Source organism: Pezoporus flaviventris, unplaced genomic scaffold (assembly GCF_033815535.1).
Source record: "Pezoporus flaviventris isolate CSIRO_AGI_PZ_B2104156 unplaced genomic scaffold, CSIRO_AGI_Pfla_v1 ptg000023l, whole genome shotgun sequence".
Classification (NCBI taxonomy): Eukaryota; Metazoa; Chordata; class Aves; order Psittaciformes; family Psittacidae; genus Pezoporus; species Pezoporus flaviventris.
In genome coordinates this window covers 11229771-11255561 of record NW_026892571.1, presented here as the reverse complement: position 1 = coordinate 11255561, position 25791 = coordinate 11229771, and the positions used below count along the sequence as shown (strand labels likewise).

The window sequence follows — 25791 nt, the reverse complement described above, 5'->3', positions numbered from 1 at the left end:
CGTATTTTAAAACTACATCAACTCTGCATTAAGATTACATGGTGAAACTTCTTCCTCCTAGAGGAAAGCAGAAGTTACAGCTCTTGTACTAACTCTGATTTGCTCAAATTGCTTAAACATCACAGATTAAGGTTGCATTTAATAACCCAGTGTGTAACTGAAAATTATATATTCACAACCTAAAAAGTTAATCTTATTACAAGCTATTACTTCGATATTACGTGACATTGTGCTAACACAGACTTTACATTTCAAGCAGCAGCTAAAACATAACTTACTGAGTATGCTGATAACCAACCGGTGTTGTTTGTTCACTTAAGCTCTACAAAGGTTGGCTATGGAAAACTGATACAGAGAAGACTGAAGAGGATTAATATAGGCATTCTGACTGTGCTTCTATGCCTCACTTCACATGAAGGAGAAAAATCCAAGCTCCCAGATCGATAGCTATCATTCTGCAATTTTAGAGGAACAAGAGGGAAACTTTTCTGTAATCTCTTGCAGCTGAACAAGACATTTTTGCACATACAAATGCCAGACTCGCTGCAGAGCACAGGCCGTGCTTGGAGTGGCACAAAACACTCTCCTTTCTCAAGAACCCTGGAGGATGCTCACCCATGTGGCTCAGGAGCTGCCATTTTCTACCACTGGCAGATTCTCTGCAGGTCCTCAACAGAACAGACAATAGATATGTTCTATGACATCTATCCTACTGCCTGAAGCATCCAGGGCTGGAACCTGTGGTTATATTCTGTTTGTACACTTTCCAAGGGACTAATAATGTCATGAATTATGAAGTCAACCAGAGAGAAGATGTCCCTGTGCAGGAGACACTGGAAACACAAGAACCTCTTTTAACACTCTCCTGGCCAGCCTGGAGATGGAACAAGCCAGAGTGAACAACCTCCCTCCATGCCAGGCCATGCACCAAACATCCCGAGAGGCACAAGACTGAAGCATCGGGCTGCAAGTAACAGGGAAGTGGACAAACACAAAGAGCAACTCTCTTGGCAGACCTGGGCTGTCCTTGCCAGCCTCCTGTCCCATGACACCGTTGCAGTACATGGCATGCGGCTCGATCTCTGCAGAGGGAAAGCCTTGATCGCAGATGGGGCACAACACATGGTCAGCAGTGGTAGGACTGCGCTCAGCCACCGCCTTGTCAGTGTCTTCATCTCCACCAGCCTAAAGAAGAAATAATTAGGCAGACAGTTAATTGTGCCATTTCTCTTTCTTTTCCCCAGCTGCAGAGCTCCATGCTGTCTGGGAGTCACCCTCCCACAGACTCAGTTTTTCTTGGAAAGTTTTATTCTTCCCTCATCATACACTGGTCAGAAATAACACCACTGGCTGAGTAAACTGTGCAGCACTAATAACTAATTCTTCTTCCAAAGGCAGTATGTCCTTCTGAATCATAGTGAAGCCTCCCTGCACAGCCATGCATACCATTTAAGGCAACCATCACCTGTACTACCACAGAAAAATGGCAAAGCTTCCATTAATCAGGAAAGCTCAGAAGCGAAACTGATGGAAAATTCATGGGGCAAGGCAAGAGTTCAACACCTGAGTTGTGCTCATCAGTTTCTGGACATGATCCACGCTACACAGGCAGCACTGTCTGGGAACACAGCTTCCCCCAGGATGAAAGGATGTGCTCTTAGGGAGTCTGGGGAGATCACTGGGAAGCTCCTCCTCTCTAGAGGAGGTGGCTGGAGCAGTCATCAGAGGGGGCACACATCAAGGAGAGAGGCAACACTATTAAAAACCCATGTCACAAAGAATTACTAGCAGTACCTTTTCATCAGGGCAAAGTGACAGCCCATGTTTGTTCTCTGGGCGCTGTTACCACTCACCAATACTCTCTCTTTCTGCACTGGTTACACAGCTGCAGAGGTGCTTCACTACTCACCCGCAGAGATACAGCCTGCTCCCTACACTGCCGATGCTCCCAAGGTGCAGCAGACTGCTGCCATCTCACTCATAACTAGATCTCTGCCTAGTCAGGCATGCTACAAGACTTCTCCACATTTAAGAAAGAACCTTTCCCTCCCTGCAGTGATTTTAAAGTTATTTAAATATTAACCACATAGAAGAAATCTATAGGAGAATAATACAGGAGAGTTTTCTGTTAGGGCTAAGCAGTGACATGTAGACAGTGTGCAGCAAAACTGCTGTCTGCTTCCCTCCAATGGTATAATTTCAGGGAAGCAGTAATTGGGGTCAGCCAAGATGCTCGGTGCCACCAGAGTGCTTTGTCACATTACTCAGTTTATTACTTGCCTTTCCAAATGAGGGTCTGATCCTGATTTTTATGTCTTAAAGGGAAGGAAGGTGGTTTGTTGACTCAGACCAGCTATGCAAAGAATTGCAGGACTGGGCCTCAAAATAAAAATTCAACCCACAAAATGCCTTTCTTCCAGACACTGGCTGAAAGGCCACAGCACCGAGCTCCAGGAACACCTCTCTCATTTCCAGGGAGGCTCTTTGCCCTGGATTTCTGCAGAGGAGCTGCCACATGAGTTCCCCCAGCTGAACACAGGCTGCTGAAGTACATCTCTCATAGCATTAGCACTCATACCTTCCTCTCACATCTCAGTGTCCCTACATCTTGCAAAGTCCTCACTGTAGGGCGTCACACAGAGGAGTCATAAAAAACAAGATGTGTCAGATATGAATGATCAGATCAAACCTGCATTATCCTCGTCAGACAACACACAGAAAAAACATGATGGGAAAAGCAGCAGGCACTGCTCCTTCTAGCTGCCATTTCTAAAGCAATCTTTGGAGATCTCTGATTCTGCACACCCTGCCCGCCTACATTTGGTGGTAAATTACTAATTTTAAATGGAAATGCAACATTCTGTAACAAAAGATACCACGGTCCCAAAACTGCTTGTACAAAACAGTGCTGTAACAGTCTGGAAAACCTCAACTGCAGAACCAACCACCCTTGTCAGAGGCTGAGACTGTTGCCTCTCTTCTTCAGCAGAAGAAATTGCTTACAACACATAGCACTTCTAGCCAACAGTGAGCCAAGAGCAATGCTAGAGGCTGAGCTCAACAAGAAGACTACTGTGTCTTGGCTCAGCATCTGCTAGGAAGAAGTCAGTCCCTGCGGTCTGTGCTCACTCCATGCTAACTGCTGATGCACTGTAGCTGTTTCTGCTGTCTTCCTGGAGGGCCGCAGGCTCTGGAATGATACCTTCTGCCAACGATAATGCTGTCAAACAATCCCTAGGAAGCCCCACTGCACCACTCCCAACACTGTGCTGATCACCTTCTACTGTTGAGTCAGGGGTGTGAGACCCAGGCACCCTCTGCAAAGCACAAGGCACAGGGCAGCGTCCTGGCCATAGCCAAATGGTCGTGAGCATGCTTCTGTGGCTGCCCAGCTCTGCACAGACCCGCCGCCTCCCACTGCTGCAGTCTCTAATTGACTAAACAGTGCTTGGAGATACCTGCAGAATGAAAGGCACATGAGAGCAGAAGCTGGTTTATTAAGAGGCCCACAACTATGAGACATCAGCACTGCAGACGCACTGTACAAGCTGCAGACTCCCAGAATGAGCTTTCCACAAATGAGTCCTCTTGTTGAGAGCTGTACGACTCTGTATTCATGTACCCTGCCAGAGGAGTACTTGGCAACCCCTTTGATATCGCTCTCTAAATTAATAGACAAAGGGAGTTTTATCAGAAGCAGGAACTAAAGTCAGACATCGGCACAGCGGCAGCTGCGAAGCAATTGCTGTGCAGGTGTGACAACGGGGAAAGGAGCCACACAGTGCACATCTGCATCTGAGGTATGAGGATGGCCCTGCCAGGGCTCCCTGTGAACTGTTCCTGCACAGAAAATAACAGTCCCGGGCTCAGGTCATTCTGCCTGGACTGCAAACCACCACCAGCCCTCAGCACTTCAATGTTGTCTTTATCGCAGCCCAGTCTCTGAGTGAACCTCTTCTTTATCAGCCTCTTTGAAATGGTGCGTGGAGAAAACCAAAGTTCAGATGACGGTAACAGGGAAAAGCACATCCCAACACAAGTGACTGAGGTGTTGTAGGACTCCCCTCACAGCTCCTGGTGACCCTTTGCATCGCTGTCCATCACAGCACTATTATTTCTGCGCATGGGCAAGCACCAGCACTGCTACCCCCACGGATGGCATCCTCCAGCACAGCAGTGTATGTGGTATAAAAGAACAAGCTGGGATTTATAACAACTCTCTCCAGCTACAAGACTGAAAGGCTCCAGAAGCAGCTGCAAACAGCCCCCAGCCAAAAGGGACTGGAATTACAAAGCAGTGGAGAAAAAGTGAAGAGGCAACTGTTTGTCAGGATCCTAACAGCAAAAATCCAAGCTCCCAGCTGCCCAAGGGGAAACACCAGCACAGCTCTGCTGAATCAAGGTCTAGAAGGCAGGACTGGAAACAGGACCCTTCCCCAGCTTCTATGCCTTTTACCTGCATAGGTGCATCTCCAGGGCCTGAGCAGAGCTCTTCTCCCTCCACCTCAAGAGCTTCCTGTGGACTCGTCTGGGTCTCTGCAGAAAAACACCTCCAGGTCAGCGCAGGTTTGCAGTCCCCAGACCACCTCCTCACCTGTGGATGTAACTCAGCCCACTTCCTTACAGCGCTTTCACAGCTTCAAAATGTCTTTTTTAGACTTGCCACCGATGTTATCAGACAGTGTGCAACGACACAGCTAGATGAGGGGTTAAAGTCACAGCATGCTGGTGTGAGGACAAAGCCACCTCAGCTTCGCGGCTTCATGGGGAGTGAGACTAGACACAGGGAAATTGCGTGGGATACTTGCTGGGACAGAGACAAAGCAAGAATAGAGCTCTCGCATCGAGACAAACAGAGCTTCCCTTCTGCAGCCTGCCTCGCAGTCACACCTCCTTTAGACCTCCACGTCTTCCTTAGCAACAAAATCTGCCTCCAAGCACCACCACTACCCCTCTCTCTCCAGCTGCTCGGGAACAGCAATGGGCTCTTCATGAATGTCCTCACTGAAAACCCTGAACTGGAAAACCTCAAACATGGTAGGGCAGAGCAAGGAAGAAAAACTCGTTGGTCCCAAACACGTTTCATTAATGTAGTAATTTAAGACAAAAAAATTATTTCAGCTCTCACACTTTACATGTTTTGACACTGAAAATCTTGATTGCACTGAAGAGACCATTCCTGACACCTTGGTTTGAGTGATCCCTCCGTATCCATTTACATCCTGGTGTCTCTTCAGCAGCAAGTCCCCAGCAATCTCTGGTCACAGAACCATCTTTGAGGAAATGGGTCCAAAACCAGGGAATCAAATTACATTACCTGAATAATTTCACCCCTGACAAACGAGACTGGGAAAATAAATCTCTGTTGGAATAACCTGAAGTTTTTCTTCTTTTCTCTGAATTTCAAAAGTGTGGAACTTTCAGTGCAAAGTTCAGAGCCTTTTCAAGTGCCTCTTACCTGGGCAGACAGAGATCTCTTCTTCTGCAGAGTTTTCTGTGGCAGTATCTGGGCTCCTTTTACTGCCAAGTGGAGTCAACACAGGGATGCTATTCAAAATATAAATACAGTATCAGTCTCCAATCCAGTAGCTGTGACAGCCACACCAGCCTGCCTCACGCAGCTCAGGACAGCAGATGATGCCATAATTTCCAAGCAGTCAATATCTGATAGCCAGAAATAGGACAGTCAGACCAGGCTAACAGCAAAATATGGGTAGAAAAAGCTGTCCTAAGCAAAATACCTGAAGGGAACATTTTTATCTTCTAGAAGCCCTTGACAAAAAGGCACAAAGGGCCACTATCGCGTGTCAAGGGTGCAAAAATACCTGCTCACAACTGTGCAACTCTCGATTCTTTCTACTCTTGGAAGATTTGGGAGCTGTGCAGGTATCAGCAATGTGCTTCTTTCTATCTAGGGAAGGAAATCCCCAGAGAGAAAAGACACAGAGTTGCTTTATCCCACCCTACCCTCTCCCTCCTCACACTGCTAATTTTCTCCCTTATCACTGCGCACAGCAGCCAGAAGCATCACAGACGCAACAAAAGGCAGGGCTTCCCTGCAGCAAAGCCCTAACAGCATTAGTGTGGCGGTTCCTCTGGGCAGCACTGGGTACTGCTCGTCTTGTTTTAACCTTCGGATTCCTCCTTTTCTTCTCTCCCTCCCAACAGTGCTCAATGTCTTTCTGGAACAAGCAGGCACTGCTGAGTAAGTCTGGCACCCATGCTGACACACGCCGCGCCTCGCGTGGCTCTCTGATGAGTCTGATCAAGTATGCAAGAACACACTTTAAAAACATGAATCCCCATACTGACAAATAGAAAATTTATTAAGCTCAACCACAGGCCCTGGAGAGCAGAGAACAGCCACTGCTGATTTATGATAAATAACAAAATTCCGATAGGAAATCTCAAGTGGCTTTTCTCTCTAAATAAAGCATCTCAGAGCATTTGTTATGAATCCAGGCTGAGTGTGTTTTACTCCGTGTCTAACATCAGGGCTCACTTCAAAAGAAGTCACACAAAACAACTTGCTATGACATTTATAAAATGGGCTAATCAATTTGAAGTCAAACCACATTTCTTGCTACACCAACTATCTCCTGGTAACAAAGCCTATAATCATTTATTAAAACCCCAATGTACCCTGCTCCACACAAAGTGTAAAACAATCAGGCAGAGCAGCCCACAGAAAGCAAAGCAGCTTCTTCCCACTGCTCTGCTTCCTAAACTGCTTCACTACCTCCAGACAGCTCCAAGCCGTGTGCTGCTGTGAAGTGCTGCTGAGGGCAGCTGGTTGGGGTGCCTCAGCCTCACCCGAGAGAGGGCTGTGCTGGCAAATTACCAGGAGCCAGATGGCAACACTTAATGTGCACAAAACTGCAAAGGCTGCAGCCATTCCTTGCCTTGCTGCAGATGTGCCAGCTGCTGACAGAGGGGCTGCAGCACCCAGCTGTGCTCGGGCCCCAAGAGGGGCAGCCGGGAGCTCCTGGAAGCTTGGGAATGTCCCGAACTAACCCCACCAGCCACACCAAATGGAAGAGCTCCCTCTCTTGCCATATACAGCCCTGGGCTCTTCTGCCTTAAGGAGAGGGCAGCGCTGCAGAGCGCACATTTCAGTGCCTTCCACACAAGCACACGAGCTCGGACCCCGGCGGTCACAGACTCATCATCCAATGAGCAGTACAGCAATGGCAGTACCAGGGCCCTCCTGCTCCCCAAGGAGAGCTTTAAGCTTGTTAGATTGGTGCAAGCAAGAAGGATTTTCATACTCTGCATATTGATATTAACTGCTCAGGCCAAACGCTGTTAGATCAGAGGAGAGCTGGCAGTTCTGTTCCAAAGCAGGTTTAAATTATAAAACCCAGCAAATTAAAACCATGACAGTATCTGGCCTCTCTTGTAACTTGCTCCTTGAATCTTCTCCCATTTGCCCTTCTTTTCCCACAGCCTTCGCTGCAGAATTGCATCCCACAGGAAGGGAAGGAAAAAACGGAAAAGAGGAGTAGGCTTAAATCTGAAGAAAATCATGTTGACTTGTCCCACACCTGTCATCTTCTGAAGTGGCTTTTCTGGAGCACTGCACTCTATCTTTGGCTGATAGGCAGTGCCGTCTGGCTTCCTCCTCCCTTCTTTCCTCTTCAGCAGTAAGGCAAGAACATAAAAATACACGCAGAAATCCAGTAAACCCTCCACCGTGCTGCCTATGTGCCTTCTCAGGCAGACCACGTGATGGCATCGCTATAACTCACCTTCAGCTCACCTCCCCGTCTCCACAGCTTTAGGGCACCATGTCACACTAGATTCAGAGGGCAAGGATCAAGTCCTCCTACTTGTACGAGAATGCACCTTGCATGTTTTATAAAGTAATAAGGGTAACTGATCTCTTCTCCCCAGTTGTGTCCCACCTTTCTCCCATACTGCTCCAGATTCATGAATTTCCAGGAATACCCTACAGCAGAGAGCTTTTCCAGCAAGCCCTGCAGCGAGTCCCAGTGAGACTGCACCCCAAAACATTGCAGGGAGAGTGGCAGGGTCCCCATCACCAGAGTGAGCCCGTAAGCCCCACGTTCTGAAATCACTGTCCTCACCTCTGTGCAACTTGCATGGGTTCCCCTTCCTCACGAGCATCGTCTGCAGGGAGCGCCTGGGAGGCCTGGAAAGGAACATTCTGGTGTTATGCAAACAACGTACAGGGCTAACCAGGATCTGCTGGGTCATCAGGCTCTGTCCCTGACACCACGCCCAGTCTGTCATGTACTTTTTTTTCTGTAAATGGCCAAGTATCCATCCTGAACCAGGCAGCTCTCCTCCATCACTCCTTTTAGCAAGGTGTTCCCACAGCTCCCTGAGATAACGCCTGGCAGTACTTTTTGTTGCCCTGCTGTCTAGACATATTCCTGGACATTCCATGTCCATCCATTCAGGCCAATGTTGCCCAGTACCTTCCACACCCTCTGCCTGTTCCTAGCACCTATTCTGATGCATCTGTAAGCAGCAGCCACAGTTCTTCTCCATCTCCATTTGTACTGAGCTAGGCAACCAATGGATTGTAGTGTTCCCTCACACTCCCTCAGCTCCCCAGCAGCCCTCACCTCCTCCAGTTTAAAATGTATTTGCCTGAGCAGGGTGACCTGATCAACTGGTACAGCCCATGTCTGAGCATGAGAAGTGCTTCTCTGAAATTTTGTGTCGATAACATCTGTGGCATTTTTCTTGACTGGGAATCAGCTGTCCCATCAAAGAGAGGGAACAGATTAACCTGCACAGTCTACAGCTAGTAAATCCCTGCGCATTTATCCCATTTTTCATTTAGCTCCACGACTTATTCTTTCCTTTCAAATTTGTTCAAAAGCCTTATGCAGTGCCGAGGTCAGGCTAACATGCCAGTCATTACCCAGTTCCCTTTCTTCTTCTCCAGCATACAAGTTACACTTGCCATCCTCTAATCAGATGGAATTACAACGGTTTATTAGCAGTCCTTGCTGTCAGGCCTGCAATTTCTCATGCTAGTTCTCAAAGCAACTCAAGGGGTTTTCCTCCCCCTTCCTCGAGTCTATTAAACTCTCCGAGTTTGATTTCTACCACAGGTTTCAACTTCAATCAGCTCCACTCCTGTATGGCTGATGCGCTTCCCCAGCAAGCCCCAAAACAAAGCCTCCTGTCAGATTTCCCTAAAGTGACTCTAAGCCCCCAAATATTCTGTTTTATCTACACTGTTCTGCACTTCTTCACAACCTACCTCATCATTAACATAAAATACCACACCTCCTCTTTTTATTTCTCTTTTTTCCTGAACTGCGCATATTTTAATACCTCTGCTCTGGTCATGAATACTGGACCACGCTTCTGGTTTTCCTGCTACATATAAGACATGACATGAATACACTAATTCAGGTCATCAGACTAACTCTCCAGAACGGGGTCTTTTCCCTCCGAATCTTTTAAAGACCAAGTGTCCCCTAACTTAATTTGAAAGGCTATGAAATAATTTATTCTATTAGCACTGAGGTTTGTTAGTGCAGGTTCCCAGGCTATCAGGTCTCCTGACAAGAGCATCGGCCCTGTGCAGACATCCCTGTCACAGCAGTTGGGCACTGCCAGGGTGGAAGGTCTCTGCCCACTCCAGGTGAGGGTTTCAAAGCAGAGGTACAGGCAGCCCCCTTCAAGCACATCCCTTGCACCTCCACTTCACTGGTACAAGACACAGCACAAGGCTTTTTCAAGGACGGCTTTGAATCCCCAGCCTAAAATCACCAGCCCCGTCAGCAAAGCAGCCCCAGGGGCACTGGGGAGCCCCAGGGCAGCACAGGAGACAGGGTCTGCAAGAGATGCAGCACAGCGGGGACACGACTGCTCCGAGCCCCTCCTTTGTCACTGCCAGTGGAATTGTATTTGATAGAAGGAAAAAAAAAATGGAGACGAGGCACAAGCAAACATCAAACATATCGATCCTGCAAGTAAATCACCTGCACTGGCCTCGGTGTGCGACTGCACAGAGGGGCGAGAGAAAGGAGCAACCGCTCAAGCTGGGTGTGATAAGGCAGATGAAAGGGCATTTGAAAATTATTTCCTCTCAAGTAAATAGAAGACTGGCAAGGGGTTTGGGCAGGGGTTCCAATGTTGAAGTCTGCTTCCCTTCCCCCTTCCTGATTTTTTCACCTTAAAAATACCAGAAAGGCTGCACCTACATACACATTACAGCTCTTTGAGCTCTTGTGGTCAGGATGAGTGCATTACAAGTTCCCACTCAGTGCCACTAAACTCTCTTTTCTCCCCAAGTATTAATTAGATATTAGCATTAAACGGATAATATAAAAATAAAATACCCCACAATTTTCAATACTGATTAAGAGTTCATGCCCTTCCCAGCTGCTGCAGCTCTCCAAGGGCTTTAGCATACACCTCCACAGACCTGCAGTCACCCCAATCTTCCAGATTAATAACACCTCCCATTTCCACAGGAAAAGCCAAAGAATTAAAGAAAGCAGTTTGCCTGAAGAACCTTTCAGGTCTTTTGTATTTATCCTAAATAAATGAAAAAAGGCACAAGTCAGTTTCTTTCCTCTGCAGGTCACCTCTAAGGCTTGCTTAAATCTGTCTGCTAAACCCAAGCCAAAGCACTGTCACGAAAAGTCACATTTCAGCACAGGCTGCTCTGCTCTTTTTCTGCAACCAGAAAATGCAGACATGACGTTTTTCCTAAGTGCTCAATATTACAAGACAGAATATAAATATCACAAAACAAGTTAAGTATCTTTCTAACACCAGGGTAAATGATCAAATACACTTGAAAACAGGAACAACAGAGCTGAGGCTTCAGTCACAGAGAAAATAAAGTTATACAATGATCCGAGAGTGAAGTCATTATGAAAAATGAGGGTTGGAAAAGGCTGACACAAACCTAAAATACAGCAGTAATAAATACTTCATCTGACTAGCAATCTGTTTAAACTTAGCAGTGACAGAAAGCTGCCTTCCGCTCCAACAAGAGCCCTGATGGAGACAGAGGCTGACACCTAGCGTCTAGCAGCTCCAACAAGCAAGCCGAGGAGAAGGTGCCCAACCCCACAACAAGGACGATGAGCACGGCTGCGGTGACAGCTCACCCGGGGCAGGCAGAAGATGCCTGTGAGCAGGCAGAGCCTTGCCGGCCACAACTGCAGGGCCACGAGGTAAAAGAGCTCTCACAAGGCTGAAGCACAGACGGACGCAGATGAGCGTGTAGGTGCAAAAAGGAAGAGCTGCACCGCAAGGACAAAAGGCACGTTTCTGTCTGTGAAGGAAAACACACGGCCATGGGTTTATAAGCTGTTTTGCCAGAACTGGTGGTGGTCAGCATCATCTCTGTGCTTCCTACCCTCCCTGACACACTGCCAGGCTTCACCCTTTGGAGAGGGACAACTCAGCTGCAAGTCTTTGTCACAGGTGCATTAATGGACACCTGCCACGCTGCATGATGGCCCCTGCCATTTGTGAGCCGGACATCAGCCTCTACACTTCCCCTCTCTCTTTCACAGTAAGCTGTGTGGCTAGGGGAGGAAGTCCCTGCGTTTAAGGGGAGCATTAAACAGCAGTGCCTGCTTTGCAGGAGGGACCGAAGCCTGAAACGGACAGAAGTGCAGGAATGTTCAACATCTGCTCAGTGGTGAAGCTCCTACCTGGCAGTAGCTGGTGGTTGGTTCATCATCGGAAGTGGAGGTCTCTTCTTCCATGCTGTGCCCTGGACTCTCTGCCTCCCTCCTCTTTGAGGGCAGGAGCCAGGTCATGCTCTCAGACTCCTTCTGCCCATCTGGATTTCCATCTTCTGTACCATCAGCAACCCCATTCTCCCTGCTTATGTGCTCTTCTTTCCCAAGCTCATTTCTGCTCAAGGAAGGACTGGGCACAACTGGGTTACCAAACTCCTTCTTATGCAGTAGCTGCCTCTGAGCCTGCTTCAGGCTCTTCTGGTAAACCTCCAGCTGACACAAGATGACTTTGGTGTACTGGTTGGGGTCCACCCCTTTGGGGCAGAAGGGGATGCCCCAGTAGTAGTGCACTGTGTCTCTCGCCTCCTCCTGCTTGTACTTCTCCTCTGCTGCATTCAGTACACAAAGCTCAGGGGTACTGTCAGGCACCTCATTCTGCTCTGCTTGCTCTGCGGAAACACAGACTTTGGTGGCATGCCTGGGCTGTGAGCTGTGTTTGGTACCTGTTCCCCCATTGCTCCCCCTGGGGCTGCCACACTGTTCTGCAGTCCCACTCTTCGAGAGCGTGGCTGAGCTCCCAGCACTAGCTTCTCCCACAGAATGGCCAGTGCAGGGCAGGGGCTGCTCTTTTGGTTCGTGGCCTGTTGTTCCAGAAGAGCTGGAAGAACTCATGAACAGTCTCCGAGGTGTCAGTTGCCGGGAGCCTGAAGTCACCCTCCCAAAGGTGGGACTCAGAGAGATGAGGTCCTCTCCGAGAGTGCTGGGTAACGTGTTACTAGAATCACTTTTTGCTGGTGAGGAAAGCTTTTCACTTGACCTTGTCACAGGCTGGTCCTTCCCCGGAGACACGATTATGCTGGATACTAGTGAGCTTTCAACAATTTCCTGGCTTAACCTCTTCAACACTACCAGGGGGCTCCGGGCGACATCCATCTGTCCATTCCCATCAGCTCTGGCGCTCTGTGAGTGGGAGCTGCACTCGGAGCGAGGGGTGTCAGGGCACAGTGCCAGACCTCCCAGGATCTCAGAGCCTTCCTTCTTGGTGGGCTGGCTTTGGCCTTCTGCACACAACTGAGGGGTTGCTTCAGAGTAGTCCGAGGACTGACAGCTCTGAAAAACAAAAGGTTGATTCTCCAAAAGGCACGTACTCTATCAGCAAAGCACACCAAAGGCTGGACTGCAGACCCCGCATCCTGATCAAAACCCTGTACCCCAAAATAGGGTACAGCTGAGGCTTGACTTCATATGCTACACTCACTAGGAATGCTACAAAACATCTACTCTGCAACTACTGCAGTTCCAGCTCATGCTAGAAATAGCTAGGCCCCCACCGAAACCTTGTTTTGTGCAGTGTGGCAAAACAAGCACACAAAGCAGGAGCTGAAGAACCCTAGTAAGCCTCTTCACAGAAGCGCACTTACACTAAGGCTCTCAGCAATGGCCTTCCTCAAGAGCTCCTCCTCTTCCTCTTCCTGACAGTTCACTTGTCTGGCTTCTTGCTCACTCATTTTCAGGGCCAGTGCAAACTGTTCCTCTTCAGTCATCTCTACAGCAGAAGAATAGGAAAATGTCAATTCACAGCTGCAGGTGTATGCAAACAGCCAACACATACCCAGCGTGCTGGGAGAAATGTCCAAGGGTTCCACCTCCCCAGAGCAAAACATCTAAACCTCAGCTTTCCTGAAAAGGTGTCACCAAAACCAGAGCAGGCAACACTAAATGAAAAAGATAACCCAAGTCAAGAACTTCAGCTAGGGTATCTACATCAATCTAAGCTCTGACTCCCTGGTTATATTAACTGCAATGGAATATTTTATTTGTCCTCATCAAACAATGCATTCTACAGCTGCAGAACATGTGTTCAAGGAGAGGAAAAGGACGGATTTCCAAAGTGTGCTCTTTTTTCCATCGGGTAGGCTCAGCAGCAAGGCAGGCTGAAGAACACATATTCTTTAATACACTTTTTCAGCAGCCAAAAAGCACATCTCGCTGCCTTCTGACACACAGATACCTGCAATACCACAGGAGACCTACCCGAGAGAGAAAAAGCTGCACGTTGTTCACCCCGAGCCGCAGGTGGAAAGCTCAGTGGAGGATAATGTTCCTTGTTCGGTGGTATTATGGTGGATCTTTCACATGCATACATCCCCCTTCTGCTCACATCACCACTCCACTGCATCACTAAGTCAGTCATGCATGGGGAACAGGTTTCCTACATTTGTAACTGCTATTTCAGCAGAAAAATCTTTCTGAAACAGTCAAGAGCAAACCAGAAGCTGAGACTGGCTATTTAGAAACAAAGCAGTTAGTTACTTTGGAAAACACTTATTTACTCAGATTCAACCCAACACTTCCACTATGCTTAAAATATATAATGCCTGCAGAATGGAGTGCAGCTTGGAAAACAACTCAACAGCACTCTCAGGAGCTGAAAAATACATCTTCTCACTTGAGACAAATTGACAGATTTCCTTCAGAACCCGCTCCCTCCTTCAGGCAGAATCCTGCACGCACCATCTCATGCGTGAAGCAAGAGGCTTGCTGCTGATGGGCCACAAGATCTTTAAGACACATGATTTGAACAGGAAGGCCGCCCAAGCACAAAACATGCCTCCGTTGCAGCCCATTTCAGGCACAGACATTTCCCTGGATAAAGATACATTCTGAAGTTGCAGGCTCCCATTTTCTAACCCATCCTCTTCCTACCAGCTGCTCCCGAAACACAGCACCGCAGCCTCCCTTGAAGCAGCCTGGGATTCACTGGTCTGAGCACAGCCTGTGCACCACGGCACTACTGCATTGAGGTGCATCAACACAGCAGCAGGCTCTGCTTTGCCCTTCCCCCAACTCTTTGCTAATGGAAGGCTGGTTCTCCCCCAACCAAGCAGGATTTGAAGCATTTTTGGACTGTTCCGATTCCTTTATGTGTCCTACTAAATCAGCACTTAGGTGTAGGTTGGGGTTTTGGTGTGGGGGGTTAATTTCTTCATTTTTAAAGAAAGAGATTGAAGTGAAGGCAGAATGCAGTGCACTCAGGGCTCGTGGGGCTCTTTTGTCCTTGGACAAAGTCATTCTGTGATGTTACAGCCAGGAGGGACCAGGGCAGAAAAAAAGCAGCATCCTTTAATGGAAAGCACACGACAGTTCAGTGTATGAAGAAGGCTCCTCTCCCCAAGAACAGCAGTAATACACAGTGTTTCCACTATGCCAAACACCTCCCCAGCATTCAGCCGATTTGTTTCCCTGCCCAAACCATCACAGCAATCATGCGAGACCCTTCAAACTCTGCCATGTGCAAGAAAACAGATTCACGTGATCAGTGCCCCACAACACAAGACTTTCCACGTGCTTAAATGAAAACAGGGGGCTGAGTGTTCATCAGTTCAGACTATCAACATCCATGAAGCTTAATAAAAAGAAACATTTTTTTGGCGAGTTACTACTGTACATTTTGTTTTCTTCTCCCTCCCTGGCACAGCAATTTCCCCTCTGGAGACAGGGAATGTGCCAGACAAATGCTGCCTCTGGCAAAGAAACCAGTGACAAACAAGATGCACTTAGTGCATGTTCCAGTTGAGTAGGTGCTCCCGAGATGGGGAAATCTCGAGTTTAAATCCACCTGGCATTACGGTGGGGAGAGCAAAGAGCAGTGCCGCTCATGCCTTCCAGGAGACCTGACCTGCTTTAAGCTGAGTGCTGTGGAGCCAATGGGATTTTGTGCTCCACATCTGATCCTTTCTCAGCACCGTGTATTTTATTAAACCTGATGTTGATTGCACTGGCCATAATTTACCATGATTAGAAACCCAGAGCGCTGCGTTACCCCCGACCGACCAGTGTGTGCAAACAGAGCACTGGAGCGCTCCCGGGGCACGCCGCGGGGCCAGGGCTCCGCAGCCCTTGGGAGGAACGACCCCTCTCCATCTGGACAGACACGCTCCATTATGCTCAACACATCACTCCCGCTGCTGGGTAGGGAAACGCCAACACCTCCGGCTGGGAATTCTGCATCTCACACTCCAAAATCCACTCTCCACACGTCCATGCCAAAGCAGCAGGAAATCCCAGCGCCTCTCCCGGGACCAGGGCATCCAAGAGACCCACAGATGGGAAGGAGGGGTCAGGGAGAAGTGTTTCAAAGCTACTGCAGCCCTAAACAAATTAAACCATTTCAGAACCTTTTTAAATGCTAATATGGCAATTTGCTAAGCGATTTATGTTCCAGCTTGACGTTTGCAAAGTGAATTAGATGCAAAACCCTACTAGTTGGAGTTCTAGCACTTACTAGTAAGAGATTTACTCAAAGATAACAGAGATGCAAGATCTCAGTATTTCCACATATCCAAAGTGCAATTACAATAAAAACATTCAAATGTGCTTTAACGCTCTGGCTTCCTCCGGAAAAAGAAAGAGAGACTTCTTTAGGGTTTGTATTTCCATTTATCCTGTCAGGATGAAACGTCACAGATATATTTAAGTTATGGCTTTAGGTTAAAATGAATAAAACCACAACAAAGCAAAAAAGGGAGGATACGCTTTATAACCAGAGCCTACGAGTAGCTGAAATGTTCCAGTTTTGAGGAGAAAGATCGTGCTCTACCCAGAAGCTCCAAATCTTTACAAAAGACCAATTTGCCTTGCAATTCAAAGAATTTATTTAAAGACATTGGGAAAAATAATTACTACTTCAAATCTTAATTTGCCTAAAAGCAAACACCAAAAGTCTAATTATAGCTTCCAATAAATGAGAGAATAGACCCACCATCACAAGCACTTAAACAAAAGACCTCCCTCCGACCGAGTGGCACCAGACGCCCCCAAACTCCTCCGCTTCGAGGAGACACATACACCTCCAAGAAAAAAGGCAGTTTTTGCCCCAGGAAGAGAAAAACTATTACCAAGAATTTCAACTTTTAGAAATGCAGCAAAACTCCTCATTACACAATGGCTGGAGAGCTGTCCCTGTTTCCTGTGGGTTTTCTGGAGCACACCAAACACCTTCAACACAGCATCAGCACACTCAACGATGCGATGAGGACATCCAACTTCAGCAACTCCCTGTTCTTAGCACCATATGTTTGGTCACATTTTAACAGCATCTCTAAGGGGGGGTTCAGTGTTTATTTGGCATTCTGTTTCTTTGGGGAGAAAAAGAAGAAAACAAACTAAAGGACTCAATCTCTCCCCATCTCTGCCTTTGCTATCTTACTTCTTCAACCCAGGACACGCACAGTGGGTTTCAACTCCCACAAAGAGCCAGGCTGTTTCCTGCTATGGCCTTAGGCCTCTATTAAAAACAATTTAATTCACACAGGCCCTGTGAGGACTGACAAGCCCAACTGCTGCTGTTTGTGGAGCACTGGCTGGTGTGCTCCATTTTGTTCAGTGATTGCTTTGGGTTTTGCAGGAGACAACACCTCTCCCATTTTAAAACGTTCTGAATTTAACACGCTAGGCGGATGGCTGCCTTGTGGAGTGCAAGAACATGAGCAAGGATCCATTGGGATAGAGTGGTGTCCAGCTGCCCGACTGCTGTAACAAGTGGTGCTGTACAGGCCTGGTTCAGTGGTCCCTTCTGCTTGTACAACCCCAGCATTCAGAAATGCTGCTTGCAGAATACGAGCAGAACAGCCCAGCCTGATCCCTTTGGCATCTATTTATAGAGCTATTGTCCATGAATGCATTTAAGCCCTTATTAAAGTTGCTGATGCTGACCTCTTCACAACCTCTTATGACAAAAACTTCCAGGAGTTCACTACATGCTGTGTGAAGCATTACTTTCCTTCACCCATTTCAAACCTACCTATCTCCCGCTATTTCCACTGACTGCACCCTGGCTGTAGGAGCTGGTAAACAACAGCTCTGTGTTCAGCTGAGGCATTGCCTTCCTGATGTGAACTTTGATCCCACCTTCCTCTCTTAACAGAGCAGCCCCAGGCTTTCCAGTCTCTCCTCATAAAGCAGCTGCTCCATCCCATTTATGGCACGGGCTGCCGTTCTCTGGAGTACCACCGCGTCCTTGAGATGGAGAGACCAGAACTGCACACAGCACTGTTGATGTGGGTGCACCAACACTTTATATAACAGCAATATGACATAAAGCAAATCTCTTGTTCTTAACACCCTTCCTTGTGTTGCCCAATGCTGCTGGCTCCTCCGGCTGCCTACGAGCCCATGATTTCAGAGAACTGTCAACTGCGACTCAGATCTTCCCTGAGCTGCGACTGCCAGGTCAGAGCATCGTGATGTTTCAGGGAGACAGCAGCAGAGGGGCCTGAACAGGAAGGCAGTTTGTGACTGACAGTGCTTTCAGATCATCTTCAACCGAGTTTGAAACCCGGTGAGGAACCAACACCCTCACACACTTATTTTGGAAGTGCACCAGTCTGTGCCTGGGGAGAAAACAAGTGACAGTGTCTACTCAGAAAGGCAAACTTCACCCCTGAGAAGGGTCTTCTCCAGGATCTGTGCTTCCCCCACCACATCACAGCCTTTCTGCAAAGGAAATAATCTCTAACACGAACAGCAGAAGCTGCTCAGCACCAGTCTACTTCCCCAACCCCACACTCAAGACCTACGTGCGATTTTTCTTTTAGCAGCAAACTTCGTTCTCTCCAGCTGCTGTTTTGTTCTCTTCTTTTGCAATGCACTCTCCTCCTTTGACTCCTGCTGTAATGGAAAAAACCATGGTGAGTGCATACAGCATGTAAGAAATACTACCAGCTCCCTCTCCGCCACGACTCAGACACAAACACTGGTTCAAGAACAAGCCTCTATTTGTGTGAAATTTGAATTTCAAACATAATTCAAGCACATTCTGTAACTATTAAAAGCTGTGTGATAAGCATAATGAGCAAAAAGAGTTACAGACTGACATAAACAGAGAAGTAGGAGAGACAATAGACTTCATGCCAGTCACCACCATGCACTGCACCTGCTGCCCATGATTTTAGAGAGAATTCATTTGGCCTTGCTAAAACATTGGTATTTGTCAGCACTCAAAACAGAAAAGCAAAACCTTTTTATATCCAAACATCACACACCTCTAAGCTGTAACTGCTCCCTGCCATGTAGCTTCTAGTACTCTGCCCGGACAATTTCAGGTGACCAAAACTAGAATCCTAGCCATTTTGGAGGATGATGAGGGCAGGAGAGCCAGCTGTATTTATTCCTCCTGCTATTCTCTCATTGTATTTACAGCAAGTGTTTAATTTTTGAAGCCTGAGTACTCCGGGAACCTGAAGTCTCAAGGCCCCCCATGAACAACCTCAGTGCCTGCTGCTTTAAGCACATGGACTGCCACAAGAATGGTCACAAGCTGAAATGACAGACATTTATGCAAGTTGCTGTCCTAACAGCTCAAGTGAGGGCATACACATTACCAAGGGCTGGCACTGGACCTCTTCCAATGTGACTCTCTGTATCACGTAGGATTAGAATCAAACTCAGCGTTTCAGGCAGAGACCAGTGTGTGGCCAGGACGGGGCTTCATGCATCTCCATCTGAACTGGTTTTGCTCTCCGTGAGACTCCTGCAAACCAGCCACATGCTTGTCCCTCATGCCACCTCCTGTGCCAGGACAGGGCTTCCAGATGGGGCATGTGGCTGGGGCTACTTTAATGCAAGCAGATACACTGCTTATTATCAAGTGTCATCAATTTCTGCTGCCCATTGCCTGTGTTTCTGAACCTGTGAAGTCCTTTAGACTGTACCTCTATGCTGAGTTTTGTTCCAGCCATCTCCAGTTTAACGTTACCTGTAGATTTTATTAATGTATGTACACCACTTGCTCCCTCTTACAGATCATTAATGAGGATGTTAAAAGACACACAGACCTAATATTGATCCTCTTGGCCTCAGCTTTACACCTCCCTGAAACAAGCTTCTCTTCTGTTCATCACCAGCCTTTGCTCACAGTCTTTTAGCAGGATTTCAATCCAACAATGTTACTATCTAGACCAAATTGAATTATTTATCCAACTAAGATTTTGCAAGACATACTATCAAGCAGTTTCCTGAAAGCCTAATACATTACAGCTTCTACATGCCCCAATACCTACACCATTCCTCACTTCCACCAATTTAAGAATCAGCTCACAAAGCAGCAATCGTGCTTGTCAAGTCCACACACACATATTCATGCTTGCACCTAAGGGCTTTTCCTCTGACTGAATCCTTCTCTTCCTTACCCAGCCTGGTTTTGGTACCCTGTGTCTAAAATCTGCTGTGTCTCCAAAAGGCTGCCTCACAGCCAGATTCTCTCTTGCTAGAAGATGGATGCTCACACACAGCAGGAGAAATCCTCTCTCTCCCGGGGCCCTGCACATTTTCCATAAGGCACAGATTTTCCTGTTCCAAACTGCCCTGCAGTGGCAGTCCACACCTAAGGGAGTGCGGAATGGTCTGTGGGGCTGCACCAGGATCACGCTAGGATTGTATGCTGGAGAGAGTTCAGCAACAGCTCTCCTGCTGTCCCCCAAAGCCCTGACTAACAGTGCTAAACCTACTGCAGTTTAAGACAGGGGCAACTTAATCCTAGGCTCTGTAAATCCCCAGCTCTTCTCTCTGGACATCAATCTTCCCCTCATCACTCTTACACTTGCCAGAAGGTCAACCCTGACACTCTCATCTGCAGCTCTCTTCCAGGGCACGGATGTGATTTAAGAGCACACCAAACTTTCCACAGCTGCCAGTGTCTGCTGTGTGCACAGAGACACACGGTTACAATATGCACCACAGGACAAGATGGGGCCCAAACACCTCCAGGGCTTTGGAGGAGAACGGCGTGCCTGGTGGCAGGCAGGCTGCCCAGCTTCACCACACAGCCAAGGCCGTGCCTCAGTGCTGGGTCCTGAAGAACCTCCACATTTCCAGCAGCGGCAGGAGCAAAATGATTGCAGGACACGTGCTGTATGAACCTCATACATTTGAGAAAGATGTTTAAATTGCTCAGCAGCGTTCTACCGAACAGCTCCAGCACAGTGAAGCGCTGAAGCAAATCCAATTAATCCTGATGGACCGAAATATACACACACATCTCAATTCCAAGAATTCTTAAATCTTCTTTATTTTTAAACCCAGAAAATAAAACATACCTTTTAATTAGGATTTATGGCTGTTTGTACCTCTGCTGGGAGAGAGCCCCGCAGGCCCCAGAGTGCTCTGCATAAATGCAGGCATGGATGGAAGAAACAGAAGGGGCCTAGAAAACTCCGAGAAGACAACAGGGCTTGCTCCTTCTGACCCAACCTTTTTAATGCTCATCTCTCTACAAGGATAATAGGAACTCAGGGGGCCACTCAACCAACTGCCTTTCTAATAAGATCACTAGTCCAAAAATAATCTTAATCAATTAAAATATTCCCAAACTGCAGCCAATACTCTTAGTTACAAGGTCATCTCCAACACACAACTTCCAGGGGAAACTAATTATTCTAAGCAGAGGCGAGGTAGGGGCTGTGCACCTCTGCTCAGTGCCAGCCTGGAGAGCGTCTCCCCTCCTCTGCCATCAGTTTAAAGCATAATGGCCAGAAGGAACCCAAATTCTCTTCCTGTGTATCGGGCTCTGCAGTTTAATTTATGATGCTCTCCAATGAGCAATTCCACTGTCAGCATTGTACACAGATGAAGAAAAAGACAGGTTTCCAAAGTCCTCTGCACGTTTAATGGAAGGCAGCCACTATTCTTCCTTGGGTTTTTTTTACCCTGCTTGGTTTCACCAGACAGCAGGAAATCAAATTCCCATTTTAAAAATGCTTTTGCACATACTTAAGAGAACCTGACGCTGCCAGTAGAAACAGACAGAGCTCCACTTGCTTCTAAAAGCCTGTAAATGGAAGCCAGTAGCCAGCCTCCCACATCCTGCTCCCTCCAATCCACATCATAAACCACAGAAATCAGCTTCCACTGACTCATGGAAGGAAAGGCCACAGAAAAACATCTCCATAGCTAACAGTGCAGGCTGCAAAGTCAAAAGGTCTGGGTAGTTTTACTGCTCAGTAGCAGTTGGGACCACCTAACAATAGGGCACAGCCAAACACCACACGTCCTGCATGGGAAATACACAGATGAAAACCAGACTAATTTATTTTTAAAAGCCAATTAGATGTTGGAAGTGCCACCCTTGGCTCTAGCCAAGGCTGCTGCTGCCGAAATTAATATCACACCCTACCTTATTAGTCTCCGACTTCAGCTCATAATCTGTTTCAGCTCTGCTCTGTCTTTCAGCTCATTAGAACAAACCTGCTGGAAGTGGAGACTTGAACAACAGACACAATGGGGCTTGTGCCAGACGTGTAGTTCCTGACACACAGGAGGGAGGCCTCTGCAGGAAGAACAGCTTTCACCAGGCTGTGAGGAGCCTGGATTCAGACAAACCTGATTTCTGAGGAGAAGGTACAGCACAGCACACTCATACTGTGTTCTCCCCTCTGGGAAATGGAGTCCCTCAGTACCACAGCAGAGCCCCTGGGGACAGGAGGGTGCTGTTGTGATACTCCCACGTGGCTCTGCTTCACTCGGATTGCCAGTGGCGTGAGGAGGGCACTGCCACCCTCATGTGAGACTGCCAGCACCATCTTCACTACAAGGGTGCTGAGGCACTGGCACAGGGTGCCCAGAGAAGCTGTCGCTGCCCCATCCCTGGCAGTGTTCAAGGCCAGGTTGGACACAGGGGCTTGGAGCAACCTGCTCTAGTGGAAGGTGTCCCTGCCCATGGCAGGAGGTTGGAACTAGATGAGCTTTAAGGTACCTTCCAAACCAAACAATTCTATGATTTGATGATCTTCTCCATAGCAAGGCATCCCTCAGGCCATGCCTGGTCCTGAGACAAGCGTTCTCTGCCGTAGTTAATGGAGAACAGGACAGGGCAGTGGCTGGGTTCCAGCCAATGTCCAAACACAGTTCCCTCTTTCTACCAAAACCAACATCTGATCTAGAACATCAGCACATGCTGCTATTTATCCAGAGTGCGAATATCTCCAAACACAGGGATAATCACGCAAAGGAATGTTCCACACCAAAGGGAAGAGGGGCCATGGATACCATACAGAAATAGATGGCACCATCACCACAGAGTCTTGTCATATGTTCCCCAAGGGCTGGCAGAGCTGATGAATCTGGCAGAAGGAGCTTGTGAGACTTCATGCAGACTCCATGAGCGAAGGCAGGTATTCTCACAGCTCACAAAGGATCTACCCAAGGAAAAAGAGTCCCACAGCAGATCAGCAGCATTTTGGGTTAGGGTCAAAGAGGTTAGCACAGCTACTGGGCCTCTGCTGGCTGACAATCGTCTTTCATACATGCGTTCAGAACATCTTGGAGGTCAAAGAGTCTCTATAAAACAGCCCAATTCACGCAGGAGGCTAGTGAGCCAGCCCAGGTAATTGCTATGCTTGGAGAGAGCATTGGTGGGCACTATTTGAAATATTGTCTTTTTGTGAATGACCACCTGTAATCTGGCATGGGCAACTGATTCCCTGCAGGACTGATCAGTCAGGGGAGACAGGAGCCACTTTGCTCATTCGTCACGTCTGCATTTTCTCAGGTACAGCCTGCACAGAGAAGGTAATCTCTTGTTTCCACAGAGCCAGAGAGACTGTTTTATTTTGTCTGACCCTTCTCAAAAAAAAAAGAGAAGTATTCCCCAAATCCAGGATTATATATAGCAGAGATCAGAAAGCCCCACATCCAGAAAACTTCCTTCTGATGCAGCTCTGCGAATGCCACAGCATAGACATGAGCAAAGAAAGAAAACTTGGCAAAAATAAAACCACCATGGATGAGCTTGATAATCCAGCATGACTGAAAAATTCCTGGGAGAGGCAGTCTGCCAAAGATCATCAAAAGTGAGAAGCTGGAGGCTTTCCAGGTGCAGCTGCTACAAGATCTGCTGGTCTGGAAGCAGAACTAGGGACTTGTTCTATAGATACCTGCCAAGAGACTGCCAAGGAAGAAAGCCATCGAATCAATGATGCCCAAATTGTCCTTGTAGCTTTTGATTCATAAGGAACCATGTCCTAACAGATGCAAGATTAATTGAGAATGTATTGTTCTCTAAAATTGCTATTGATCTGAGCTTCCCACACCTCTTCTTGAACACATAACAAGGTCTTACTAGAGCAAGAACAACAGTTGCAAGGTTTGAAATTGAAATTCAACTTGATGCACACTGAAAAGCTGAGACAGTTACAGAAGCCAGACAGTTATTTTTTTGAGATCCCAAGTAAATCACATTTTTGGGTTTGATTTTGCAGAAAACAACACGACAAGAGACTGTGGCACCGGATCTGGAAGCTGATGACTCACAGAAAGAGACTGAACTGAATAAATCCACTCATTCAACTGACTGAACTGTTGTCACTTATACAGAACCTAATTGGCTCTTTAACGGCCTCTCTGAGCATATCCTTTTCTGTAATATGACCGATTATGCCATCAGAATTTATTGTTTATAGACAAACTTACACAACAGTCAGGAGTCTAACCTTTTTATAGATGTCTTTTAAGAGACGTTTGCTTCCCCTTGCTCAGATACGTGCACATTGAGATGAATAATTGCAGACAATAACAGGTCCTGATCTTTTATGTACTGCAGCAGCTCTTATAGCTGCTGATTTCTTTTTTCCTTATAGGTTTCACAATAAAGGCCAGTGATGCAGCAGGCATCTGAAGTTAACTTAGCATATTGCAGAGCTAAGGGTTTAACCCCACTGAACTATTACTGCCATATGTTCCATTTCTTTCAGGGAATTTCCCAATGGGAAAGAACTCAGACAATGTGAAGAAAAAACATCCAATATCATTTGCCCTACAGCTTCTTACTGTTTATTTCTGGTGCTTTTCCCCTCCTCACATGATAATCGCCTTATTGTAGAGGAGCATGCTGCAGATGTGGGAGCGAAAGGGACTTGATTTAAGATCTGCAGCTTGAGAGTAAACTGAAATGCTTCTGAAAATGGTGGAATTGCAAAAAAAGCCGATTAGGATCCCCAAACACCAGCAAGACAGAGCAGAGCCTCAATAATCATACACAAAAACCCAATTCTAATAGTTTCCTCTCGTGTACCTCAGCATGTTGAGGACAGATTCTCAAGCTCTGGGTTTCCCCCAAGCAGGAGTTCCTGCACTCAACCCAATGCCAACATGACAGACACAGACATTTCAATCTTCTAGGGCAAGGCTGATGTTTGCAATGAGGGATCAGGGATCTGAGCCTTTACGTCTCAGTGAGGCACTCCCACACTGCAATTCACCTTTACACCCTATGGAAGTGGGTTAAAAACTCAGGCTTCTGTAATTCAGGATCAGTTTACCTGACACCAGCTGTGCCTGAGCTACTCACAAGCCCGTGTTCTAAACCATTTTCTTATCTATTTGCACATAATACAGAATCATGTTTCTAAGGTTTAGCTGGAAATCAATCAAATAAAAATGATGAAAAAAAGATTTGTAAAGGGATTGAGGAAAGGTTACTTTGAAATTACGTTTCAAATTCAGTTCTGAGAGGATTTGGTTATCAAATCCCAGACTCATAACTCACCCTCACGAAGCACACCATTCATTTCCTAGTCAAACAGGATTTGATTCATCTCATATGTAAGAAAAGGAACGGCACAATAACCCCTGCACAAAGCCTGACCCCAGCACAGGCAGTGTGGGGTGCTCCAGCTCTCTCCTGCCACAGCAGGCCCTGGCACAGGCTCTGGCCAGCACAAGGTGATCACTGACCTCTCCATCACTGTCAGATATAACAATGAATGCATCCACAAAGCTGCGCTTCTTCTTGGTGTTGGCTGAGTTCCTCTTATCTTCCTCCTCTTCCTCCCCATCCTGGCCTCGAGAGTCCAGGCCCTCTGTGGGCTTCTTCCTCCTCGGCATCCTTCACTCTGAAAGAGAGGGAAGGATTAAAAGCCATTTGTTTCCTTCTGATTTAGATTTCCCCTAACAGCCATCCTTTTTTTTTTTTTTTTGCTATTTTTAGTCAAAATGCTGCAGGCATCAGAACCTTTATTACAAAGCGTGGTGGATTTAGTGTTACTGGGAGCCACATGTACAAGTCACCACTCATCTAGTTAAGAATTCTTTATTACAGCTGATTGCTAAA

The 25791-nt window shown here is 47.2% G+C and overlaps 1 protein-coding gene across 6 annotated transcripts in view; it reads right to left on the bottom strand.

The window, feature by feature from the left end:
* Nucleotides 1-25791, bottom strand: part of UIMC1 (ubiquitin interaction motif containing 1) — a 38427-nt gene that overhangs the window by 8665 nt on the left and 3971 nt on the right. For 5 of the 6 annotated variants that reach the window (XM_061456756.1, XM_061456761.1, XM_061456762.1 and 2 more), the window contains 8 exons: nucleotides 25416-25573; nucleotides 18266-18356; nucleotides 13109-13233; nucleotides 11658-12797; nucleotides 8088-8152; nucleotides 5459-5547; nucleotides 4457-4536; nucleotides 1017-1185 (listed from right to left, as the gene is read on the bottom strand). In XM_061456756.1, coding sequence (XP_061312740.1) covers nucleotides 1017-1185; nucleotides 4457-4536; nucleotides 5459-5547; nucleotides 8088-8152; nucleotides 11658-12797; nucleotides 13109-13233; nucleotides 18266-18356; nucleotides 25416-25565 — 1909 coding nt within the window. In that variant the 5' untranslated portion in view covers nucleotides 25566-25573. The remainder of the gene's footprint in view (nucleotides 1-1016; nucleotides 1186-4456; nucleotides 4537-5458; nucleotides 5548-8087; nucleotides 8153-11657; nucleotides 12798-13108; nucleotides 13234-18265; nucleotides 18357-25415; nucleotides 25574-25791) is intronic. The other variant, XM_061456760.1, reaches the window with a different exon arrangement.